This window comes from Antrostomus carolinensis, unplaced genomic scaffold (genome assembly GCF_000700745.2).
Source record: "Antrostomus carolinensis isolate BGI_N321 unplaced genomic scaffold, ASM70074v2 scaffold23686, whole genome shotgun sequence".
Classification (NCBI taxonomy): Eukaryota; Metazoa; Chordata; class Aves; order Caprimulgiformes; family Caprimulgidae; genus Antrostomus; species Antrostomus carolinensis.
Window position 1 is genome coordinate 1 of NW_010320104.1, and position 10,109 is coordinate 10,109.

Below are 10,109 nucleotides of genomic sequence, written 5' to 3' on the forward strand. Positions count from 1 at the left end.
GGGTGGCGGCGGTGGGGGCCGCATCCCTCGGGGGCCGCATCCAGCGAGGGCGAGGAGACGCTTCAGGGGAACGCAGATTTATTTTGTGACTTAATAAAAAAAAAAATATAAGGCAGAAAGATTTGTCAGCGTGAAGCTGCTTCAGTAACTTTTTCAAATACACACAAAGCGTTTATTCCGCTACTGTAATGTTTTGGAGCGTGCTGTGATGCTAAGGTTGAATTTATGTACAACTGAGGGTTTAGAAAGTAGTCGTGTCAGAGAGGTTTTGTCTTCTTGTTGTATATACCAGAGTCTTCAGAGCAACTGATATTCACTTGCTAGGGATAAGTCAGCAGTGGCTCTGCGAAGATCTACGATAGCTTATTTAAGATCCATGTTTCGACACAACAGGTTAGTCATCTCAGGAGACATCCTGGCCCCGCTGTGTGCAGCAGCACAACTTCCACCGACTAATAGAGCCAAGAAGTGGGATCAGCAGATTGTTCAGATGAGAAATTGGCTAAAACACAAACCTCAGCAACACATATTTCTCTTCTGCTTCTGTCCCGCTATATTTTGAAACACACTTTGTACCTGTACACTATGATTTAAGGAGCCTCCTTTTCTGTCTTGAGTCTGTAACTTTTCCTTAATACATATCATTAAACATATTTTCTTCTTAGTAGAAGACAGGCAAAGATGAACAGAATGCTAGAGCAGACTTGCTTCAATAACACAAGGAATAAATGGTTAATCCAAATCGAGCTGACAGGTCATGCTCTCACAGACTTTCCAAACGGGAGTTTCTCCAGCATACTCATTCTGCCAGCCATTTCACAGCTTGCTCAAGCCTCCACACCTTATTTCTCAAAATACCAATTTGTGAAGACAGCCGTAATAATCTTTAGCCATTTAAATTGCCCAGATCACAGCTGAACACCTTTTCCTGGAAGAAATAAACACTCCAGAAGATTAATCCTTGCATCATTTTAGTTCGCAGTTCTCTATCGTTACCTTGCAACTGGCAGGAAATGGCTGATTCCTTGGCAGGCCAAATTTAAACCAGACAGGGTTGTTGTTTGAATAGGACTTTGGAAATAGGTACAGGTTTTATTAACTTTGTAATGTTAAGGAATAGTTTTGCTTACAAAAAGCATCAGAGATCCCTGTGGAAGAAAAGGTGCATGTAGGGCTGTATCTTTTATTTGTCAATCCACTTCCAGCTGTCCCCAAAAGAAGCTAGAGATAAGGACACAAAAGGCAGTGTAACATAGGTTTGGTAGGGCTGGATTTTGTTGAAAATTGACTGATAAATTGAGCTTTATTTTGGTTACCAAAAATAGTCAGTTTCACCAGTCAAGTTCATCTTTTTCTTCTGCCTCTCTTCCCATCCTTCAGACCTCTCCATCTTCACGTCCATCCCCAGAAATCTGATTGCACTCTTTGTCTCCCCAGATCTGAGTCCTGTCTCCATCCCTGCACAAAATTTTGCCACTTCAGCCTTTCTTTTAAGGTCCTCCATTTCTCAGGACGATGGCAGGTTAGGAAGGTTTGGAATCATTAGAAAGTGTCTACAAGAGTCTTGGTGCAGAGGCCAACCTGAAGAAAAGCGTACAAGTCAAGATTTTGTATATCTAGGAGAAGTTAACTAGTAATACAGTTTCCTAGTCTCCCCTTTTGGCTTACACAACTGTTTGGTGTATATTGCATCATATTTCGTGAGCATAAGTAAAATATATCTTCTTTCCAACAGATAGGCATCTATGCTTTGGAATAGTTTCTTCTAAACTTAAAAGGCTGATAAATGATTGCTTGAATAATGTGTCAAAAGTGATGTTGCTGGAGTAACTTTTATTCCCAGGTTAAGATCATTGCCTCTCTTGCCCATCCTGTTACTTAATTCCATTATTTTTATGAAATAACACAGGCTCTTGTTTAATATGTGTTGCTATTTCATTATGAAAATGACCATGGTTTTGTAATCTCTGTAATTGACTTGCACTAAAATTATGTCTAATTCACTCTATAAGGCCACATATAACTGCACTTTTTCAAACCTCTCTTCTGCTTTTCTGTGAGTAAACCCTTCTTGCTGTGTTCATGAGAGTACACCCATCAGCTTAATATGACTTTTTGCTAAAGAAAAGCAGGCATGAGTAGTCTCTGCATCTTTGATGCTATTGAGAGCACTGAGTAATGTGTGCACAGTTCTCTGCAATTACAGTTGGAGAAACTTCACCAAAATTAGTAAATGTGCATCCAGGTGAAAACAAGTCTCAGAAACTGAGAATAGAAGCTAGCACATTGAAGTCCACACAAACTACTTTTTTTCTAATTTTCCAGAAAATAATTTTATGAGGCATAAGAGACCTAGCAGAATCCCACTGAAAAAAGACAGAATTTTCACTGATATTCTAAAAAGCCAAGATGTTTTCCCTCGTAGTTGCTCCCAGATGATATTGTTAGGCTATTTTCTATGGAACTTGAATTGATTTTTTAGCAAACCAGATTGATATTTCCTAAATTATTTGCAAGTAGTTATACTTTTTATCTAGATGTTTGATTTTACTGGTGAGCAAATATTTCAGGACAATTTGCAAGCAAGTAAATCCATCTTGGAACTCCCAGAAGTGTGTGGTGAGTGCAAGCAGTATGGTGAGATGAAATATCTAACACAAGCACCTCACTGTAGATGGCTCTCCTGGCAGGTGTTGGGGAAGAAGACATCTTAGCCCTCTGTCCTCTCCATTCTTCTTTGTATAACTGAATGTCACAAAGGCATTAGGACAGGAAGAGTCCTTGCACTGAGCCCTTGCAACTCCATTTCCCCTGCTCCCTGGCAAATGAAGAGGGGACCAAGGACAACCTGGGTCTTGCTCTGTGATGTGTTCTTCATGCATGTACTGATGTAAATGCCCCTCGCTTTGCTTAGCCCCCCAAATGCTCCCAAGCAGGGTGTTACGATAAGATCTAGACAATTCTTTATTAGAGGAGAGGCAGCATAGGCTAAAATAACCACACTTCCAAAAACCTGCTGCTTAGAAATTGCCCTAAAATCTCTATAATCTAGGGACAATCTGTAATACAGTGATAGAGCCTCGTAAAATACATTTACAGCCAAAATACAGCATCTTTATTGCTAATTTCATTGTACAATAGCGATAAGGAACAATTGGCTGTTTTCATTTCATCAGCCTGTAGTTCCTTTGGTCTTACACTTACCTGCTGCCTGTTACCTAGAGAGAGGAGCTGAGTGGTAATCTCAAAGTACTCTGAGGCACCAGGCTCTAATGTTCTTTGTAGGCAGATTATTTTTAGAGATTATTCAACCTGAACTGAGTTTTGGACCACTCTGAGCTATTTGGTAAATTTGTGAAGAATAGAAGCTGCTTCATCAGTGACGCAGGGAATGTGATCTTTGTGTGGGGCTCTGCCTTGTATTGCATACCTGTACAAGCTGGTGCAAATGCATATGAGTCCCCTTTGTCAGACCCTTCATAAGAGGCAGAGAATTAACAGGAGATGGGGAGAAGCAGTTGATGGCAGGGCGTTACCCAGTGTGTGTCATGACCCTTCAGCGTGGGCCTGCATGGCTTGAGGAGGAGGTGGGCAAGAAGGCCCTCAGCCACTGTGTCCTATCGGTCACGCTCTTGTCTGTTCCCACCTCCAAAGTGACTGGAGCCTCAGGCTGGCACGTACAGGTCACCAGAAAAATGGGCAGGTTGGGTTTTGTTTGATGGTGGGCACATCAACCAGTCTAACCAGCTCCTGCTGACAGAACTACTGGGCACTAGAGGAAGTTACAGAAGTGATGAATTTTTAGAAGAGTTTTTCCATGTAATTTTCAAAAGTAAATGATGTAAGTACATTGTGAATCTGGTTACCATAAGGCTACTACACAACCCTCTGTAAAAATACAGTTTTGGACCTGATAAGTGTTCAATATTTTAGTGAAGGACTTGAATGACAGAGTATATACCACTCCGCCTATAAAACCCACAAACAGATCAAAGTGAGAGGAGTGGTGAGCACTTTGGGGGACAGGAATCAAGTCTAAAATGGTCATGAACAACTGGAGAAAGGATCAGAAATGAAAAATACTTAATTCAGTGATGAGAGGTGCAAAGGACTGTATTCAGAAAGGAGAGATCAAGCACAGAGCACATCCACAGGAGAGAGCTTTTACCTCCACTCTTCTTTTTGCAGCAAGGCTCAGGTGTGATCTCACTCCCCGACTGAGTGGTCACACACACTGGTTTAAATGACTGCAAAAATCTCCTAAATCCACTATGTATCAAAACTGAATAGGAGTCAAGAATATGGCACTGATAAGAAGAAATTAAAATCTCTATTGAAAGGAGCGTATTCCTCATCTATTTCACCACATGAAATTCTGAGCCCAGTTCTAAGCAGGGCATTTACTTACATATAGGCAATATAAAAGTAAAGAAGAGCAATTAAAATAAAAGGTATCAGTATAGCAGTTTTTTAGAATACACAACTGAGATGGTTGGAGTGGTTTGGATTTTGCTTTGGACAGAAGAGGAGCCCAGGGGCCTCCCTAGAGCTGCACTTTCATGCTTCTATGGTAAAACCATGCAGGGCATTGAGGGGAGAAGAAGTTTAAATGTGGTTAATATTTTGATACTCAATGATGAACTTTAGCAAAACCTCAAACTGAAAAGTATTAACCTTCCTTCACGAGCTCAGTAAATAGGTGTAACTGATGTTCTACAGCTCACAAAACAGAAACATTAGTCCAGATACCTTCTGTACTGAGGCAACACTCAGCGATATCCATTACTTGTCAGAACAACTGGCACACCCTTCAAACGTAGCATTTCATACTGCGAAAACCAACAGCTGAGACTGAAATCTGGGAGTTTCTGGTTCCCTTTCCCATGCATAATACAGTCAAACTGTTTTCTTTGGTCATCAAACACTTCTTTTTAGATTACTTAAAATATTTTGATCAATGGAAATTTAGTTAAACAATTGCAATATATATATATATAAGTTTTAGAAGGAACTTAGAATATTAGTCTTGTTGGTGCTGGTTGTAGTTAATCTAATTCTATACAAATAAGTGGTGCTTAATTTTTCTTCATTTTGATTGTCCTAATTTCAATTAGTTTATAATTTTCACTGGTTAAAAACTAAGTCAGCTCCTTTCACAAGTTGAGTATTATCATCCTGCTTCCTTATTTTTCTTTTTAATAAAGGAGAGGAAAAAAACAGAAAGAAAATGGGGAAAAAGTTTTTATTAACTGTTTTCCCATATGTGCATTTGCACTTGATATGGTTTAGTTCTGAGTTTATAGCAGTAAAACCCTTGAAAAGGAGATAAAGACTTTTCCAGAAGATAATCCAGGATTAGATCACTGGTTCTGTATCTGGGGAGAAGTCTAAATTTTTGTTTTTCTTAAATATATAGCAATTCTTTGTGAACTAGTGGGTGGTCAGCACTTGGAGTTCCAAAACCCCATATACACAGGGAAGAAACAAAACCTGTGTGTCTTTGTTGGCAAAAAAAACCCCAAAACAAAACAGTGTGGTTTGCCTTATTGCATGTTTTTTAAAGTAAGAGAGCAGTAGGCTATTGGCCCTGTAAATTAAAAAAAAAAAAAAAAAGGTGTTCTATGAAAAATTTCTGAGCCTCAAGGCTCTTTCTTATCTATGTGTATTTTTTATAATTTCTTAAATCATAACTGCCATCATCCTTTTATTCTATTAGTTGCATCCCATTCATTGATCCTTTTCTGAGCTGTCAAGAGAGGTTCTTGCAGAGTGGTTCAAAATGCTGTATTTCCAAAGTCTGCTCATTATCTCAGAAGGATTTTTAGTCAGAAGAATTAGAACAGGCTCTGGTAGAATCAGACCTACAGTTGGTTTTGCAAGATTAGCTATAATTTTTCAATAAATATATTATTTTAGTGTGCCCAGGATGAATGACCAACAAATCTGATGTGTGAACTTCTGTTTCAGATTATTAGGAAAGCTCTAACAGAGGAAAAACAAGTGTCCACAAAGACATCTGCAGCAGATTTAGTGACAGAAACTGATCATTTTGTGGAAAATTTAATTATTTCTGTTCTGAAAGAGAAGTTTCCCTCCCACAGGTGAGTGCCTATAGAAAGAAACTATCAATGCCCTTTTTTCCTTTTAGAGCTGTATATCTAACTGGCATTTAAAGGTAATTTTAAAAGCCTATATATCTCTCTTACATATTAACCTATTGCTGTTGGAAACTTTCATAGGACTCCTTTTTAAAAAAGTACCACTTCTCTATACTTAATACTTTATATTTTCTAATAGTTATGTTTCTTAATATATGTATTTAATAGTAATGTTTCCCCTGTAGGGACATCATGTATGAAGGTTTCATATGAATCTCCATTATTTTCGCAACACTGGTCTGTTCTCTATTGTATGAGAATGTGCTAAGGTTATTTATTAAAATTTATTAATGATAGGAAAAGTCCCATCCTGCAGACCTTTCCTTCACTTTCTTTTGCCATCACACATAAGATTAGGACAAGTACCATATTAAATCACATTTACCTTGCATTGTGTAGAATCGTAAAATCAGTGAGAATCAGGGCTGTTTATCATCATTTGATGTGTATACGTAAACAGGATATAAATTAGTATATGGAGTGGCAACCCAAGGTTTTAAAAATAGATTAGATTGTTGACTCCCCTTGAAATGATTATGGTCAATTTGAAAGTAACTCCTAGCACATGCACAGATTAGAGAGAGGTTTTGTATTAGTTTTGGCCAGGTTTAGTTTGATGAAGAGACTCTGCAATTTATTTCATTTAACTTCAGTACACAAGGATAAAATTCACCTTTCTGCAGAGCCAGTGCAGAGCCTGTGTATTGCTTAAATACTGCATGACTTCCTTCTAACTGCGTGCATCTCTGATGGAGATGAGCCTTGCACTCTAACACTGTGCAGAAATCAACAAAGATTAAAATCTGGAGAGCTCAGCTACTAATCTTGTTGTCAGTGATGCTGCTGGAAAAACAAACGGCATAAGAAGGAGTAGAAAGAGCATTATATACTAAATACGGCTTTCTAAATACGTGTTGTATGTGATCATGTCTTGAAGCAGTACTGTACAGCATAATGTGGTTCTTGGCTGCAATTCTCAAGAGAGTGCCAGGCTTTACAAGCCTATTATTTGTGTAATATTCCTTCTACTACTGCTGGCTCTGCTCTTTTATCATCTCCTCTCTTATGTTGTTGGGTTTTTTTGGTCTTTTTTTTCCTTGAACAGTCTGGCAGAGAACATAAAACATACACATTTCACATAAAATGAGAATTATCAGAAGCACACAAGTTATTCAGAATGGGAACAGAAGTTGTAAGGTCAACATAGACCTAGTAACTGAAAAATCTGTGACTTTATTAACTATGTACAGTTAACTCCTGACTTTATAAGCAAATGAAGGCATTGCTGTTTCTTCAAGACAATTATTTTTTGCTGATATTGGTTGGTTGTTTTGGTTGGAGTTTGTTCAGACAGTGAATGCATTTAGATTAAACAACAGATTAAAACTAGATTTAAAACACTAGATTAAATCACTTGCAATGAGGAGTCTACAGTAGCAATCAAGCCTTAAATTAAAGTGCAATGAAAACATTAAAAGATAATTTAAATTGTGTTCAGTCTTTCCCCTAATCTGGCTATTGAAAGCACCACTGAAGATTTCTGTTATCTCTTTTTCCCTTAAATCATCTTGATTCTTATGTTCTGTGAATCAAAAAATGTACCTTAGGAGTTAGAAAAATTAAAAGGGTTGTCATTAGAACCTATGCCATTTGTGCTGTGGCAGTGTCAAGTCTTGAGATAGTGGAAATGTACTCGGAATTAAAGAGAAATATTAAGAAAACCTGTTAAAAACATAATCCCATCCCATGTTTCTTTATTCTTCTCTCTGCTTGGCTAAGTGATATGTGTCATCCTCATTTGTGCTTCACTCAGGTTTTATCTTTGCCCATTCTTTAGTACTCTGATGCGCTTCAAGTGAGTCTTTTCAGAAGGGTATTTCTTCTGGTAGATCTTTGAGTTGTGGGTAGGCACAGCCAGAATATCAGAGGCTACTGGTTGAAAAAAATCTATTGTACCATTTGCCTGTGTTATTGTTATACAGTTGTCATCTTTGGTGTTAACTGTGGCCTTAGTCCTGTAGTCATTAAAATCAGCATACAGCCATTACAGAGGGTGACGTCCAGCTCTAGCTGCCCACCCCATAATGGGATAGGTGAGGGATAGCCCTGGTTTGAACCTCCTGCACTTGATTGAGTATCAGTCCTGCTGCAGTTTGTGCTGTGCTACCATGTCCCTGCTGTTCCAGCAATTAATTTCACAGTGGCTCCATGGTATGAACAGATGTCCACTAAGTCTAGGGCTAAAATTACCAGACTCATTTTCAGTGGGAGAAAACTTCAATCTAGATTTGAAGAGAGGTCAACAGAGCTGTCAGGCTGGCATATTAAATTAACTACTGTAATAACATGGCTACCCCTCTCACTTCTCAAGCTGTTCCTAAAATTTGGTCTCCAGTACTTCAGGCTGAATGTTTTGCTTAGTTTGTGTGTTTTTACAGGAGAGAGCCATAGAGCAACACAGTTGGTGTTGGCCTTGAGGGCCTCTCACAGTACCCAGTACTATATAACAGCACGGGCTTTATTTTAACTTATTAGCCAAAATTTCATAAAATGTGCACTTAATTTGTCCTAGATCCATTTTGGAAAAAATATTCTTGGACATCAAGACTTTATCAATGGCACTGTTGTGCCCTGGCTTCACGTTAGCCTTTCTGTATGTGAGGGCTGCAGCGTCACGCCCTGCTGTAAAGAGGAGGCAAGGGACAGACTGATGATACTTGAGGGCAAAGCACCTTACACAGAAATACTCTTGTCTTTAAAGAGGTTCCCATTTCACCTTTCTTTGACTGGCAGGACAACGGCTACAGTTCAGGCTCTGGCTGGGGAAGCTGGCAGAGGGTTGAAGCAGAGGCATAATTTATGGGGAAGATGGACAATCTGAGATGGGTTGTAGGGTGCTCCATCTGCAAGATGAGCTTCCTCTGCAGCCAGCTGCACAGCCAAAGTGTATGGTTGCATTTAGGTGCTAATTACAAGATCTGTAAAAGCAAAAGCCAAACGATACAGCACCAACAAGCCAAAATAATGAAATATTTAAAGCAAGGAGTCTGCATAGTGTTATGTTTGACTGAGAATTCGAAACACTTGTTCAGATCTTTCTCAGTTGCACACTAACACTTTGTCCTTCAGCTGTTATCTTTAATGGAGATGAAAATAGTAACCAACACTTCCTGCTTCCCTCTTTATACCAACTGGGGGCCCATAATGCTATCAAAATAGTCCCTTTTTACTGAGGTAAAGGCAAAGTAGCATTTGGGAAATTCAAGAAATCTCCTTTGCTATCTGCAGAACATTTTAAGCTCATGCTTGCAAGTGTTACATGGCAACATGCAGCGTGTGTTGAGGCACAAAAGAAAATAGCTGCTACTCTCGTCCTAGGGAAGAAAGTGTTTCTGCAAAAGATATTTTCTCTTTATTTTATCCACTATTTTTTTCTTCCCATCTTCACGAGAAGCTTTTTCATCTTCAAGGAGGAACTCTGAATGCCACTACCAGTTGTTCAAATGTGAACCCAAAAGGAAGATTCAGTGCTAGCAGTCTGATTCTATACCTTATGTACGTACAGGACTTTGTTCAAATCTGTGAGAATAGCGCCTGCACAACACTTCTAGAAAGAGACCCTGAGCAGTTTATGGGAGAGCGAGGATAATTAAGGGCAGCAGGAAATGTGCCAGAACTGGTTGTTCGTTTCCCAGGGGAAAATGGGGGGAAAAAAAGTGCATATCTACTAAAAGAAATTGGGACAGAACAACAGAACAGAAGATGAGCTCAGATTTCAATGTGTGCCTTGTGCATCCAAACAACAAACAAAAAAATGAATTTGTTTATTTTTTCTGGGTCATGGGAAAAAGAAAGTTCAGCTTTGTAAACCTTTTAATTTCCTGACTCAGACTACAGTAAAAAATTCAAGTAGGAGTGAGATTGTGGATCTTCTAAGCATGCATTATTTCC

General features: G+C 38.8%; 1 protein-coding gene across 1 annotated transcript in view; it reads left to right on the forward strand.

Moving 5' to 3' along the window:
* Positions 1–5,967: 5,967 nt before the first annotated feature.
* The window catches only part of IMPA2 (inositol monophosphatase 2), a gene marked incomplete at its 5' end in the record, with an annotated part of 13,905 nt that continues 9,763 nt past the window's right edge, over positions 5,968–10,109 (forward strand). The window contains one exon of the mRNA XM_010169506.1: positions 5,968–6,101. Within this exon, the coding sequence (XP_010167808.1) occupies positions 5,968–6,101 (134 nt within the window). The remainder of the gene's footprint in view (positions 6,102–10,109) is intronic.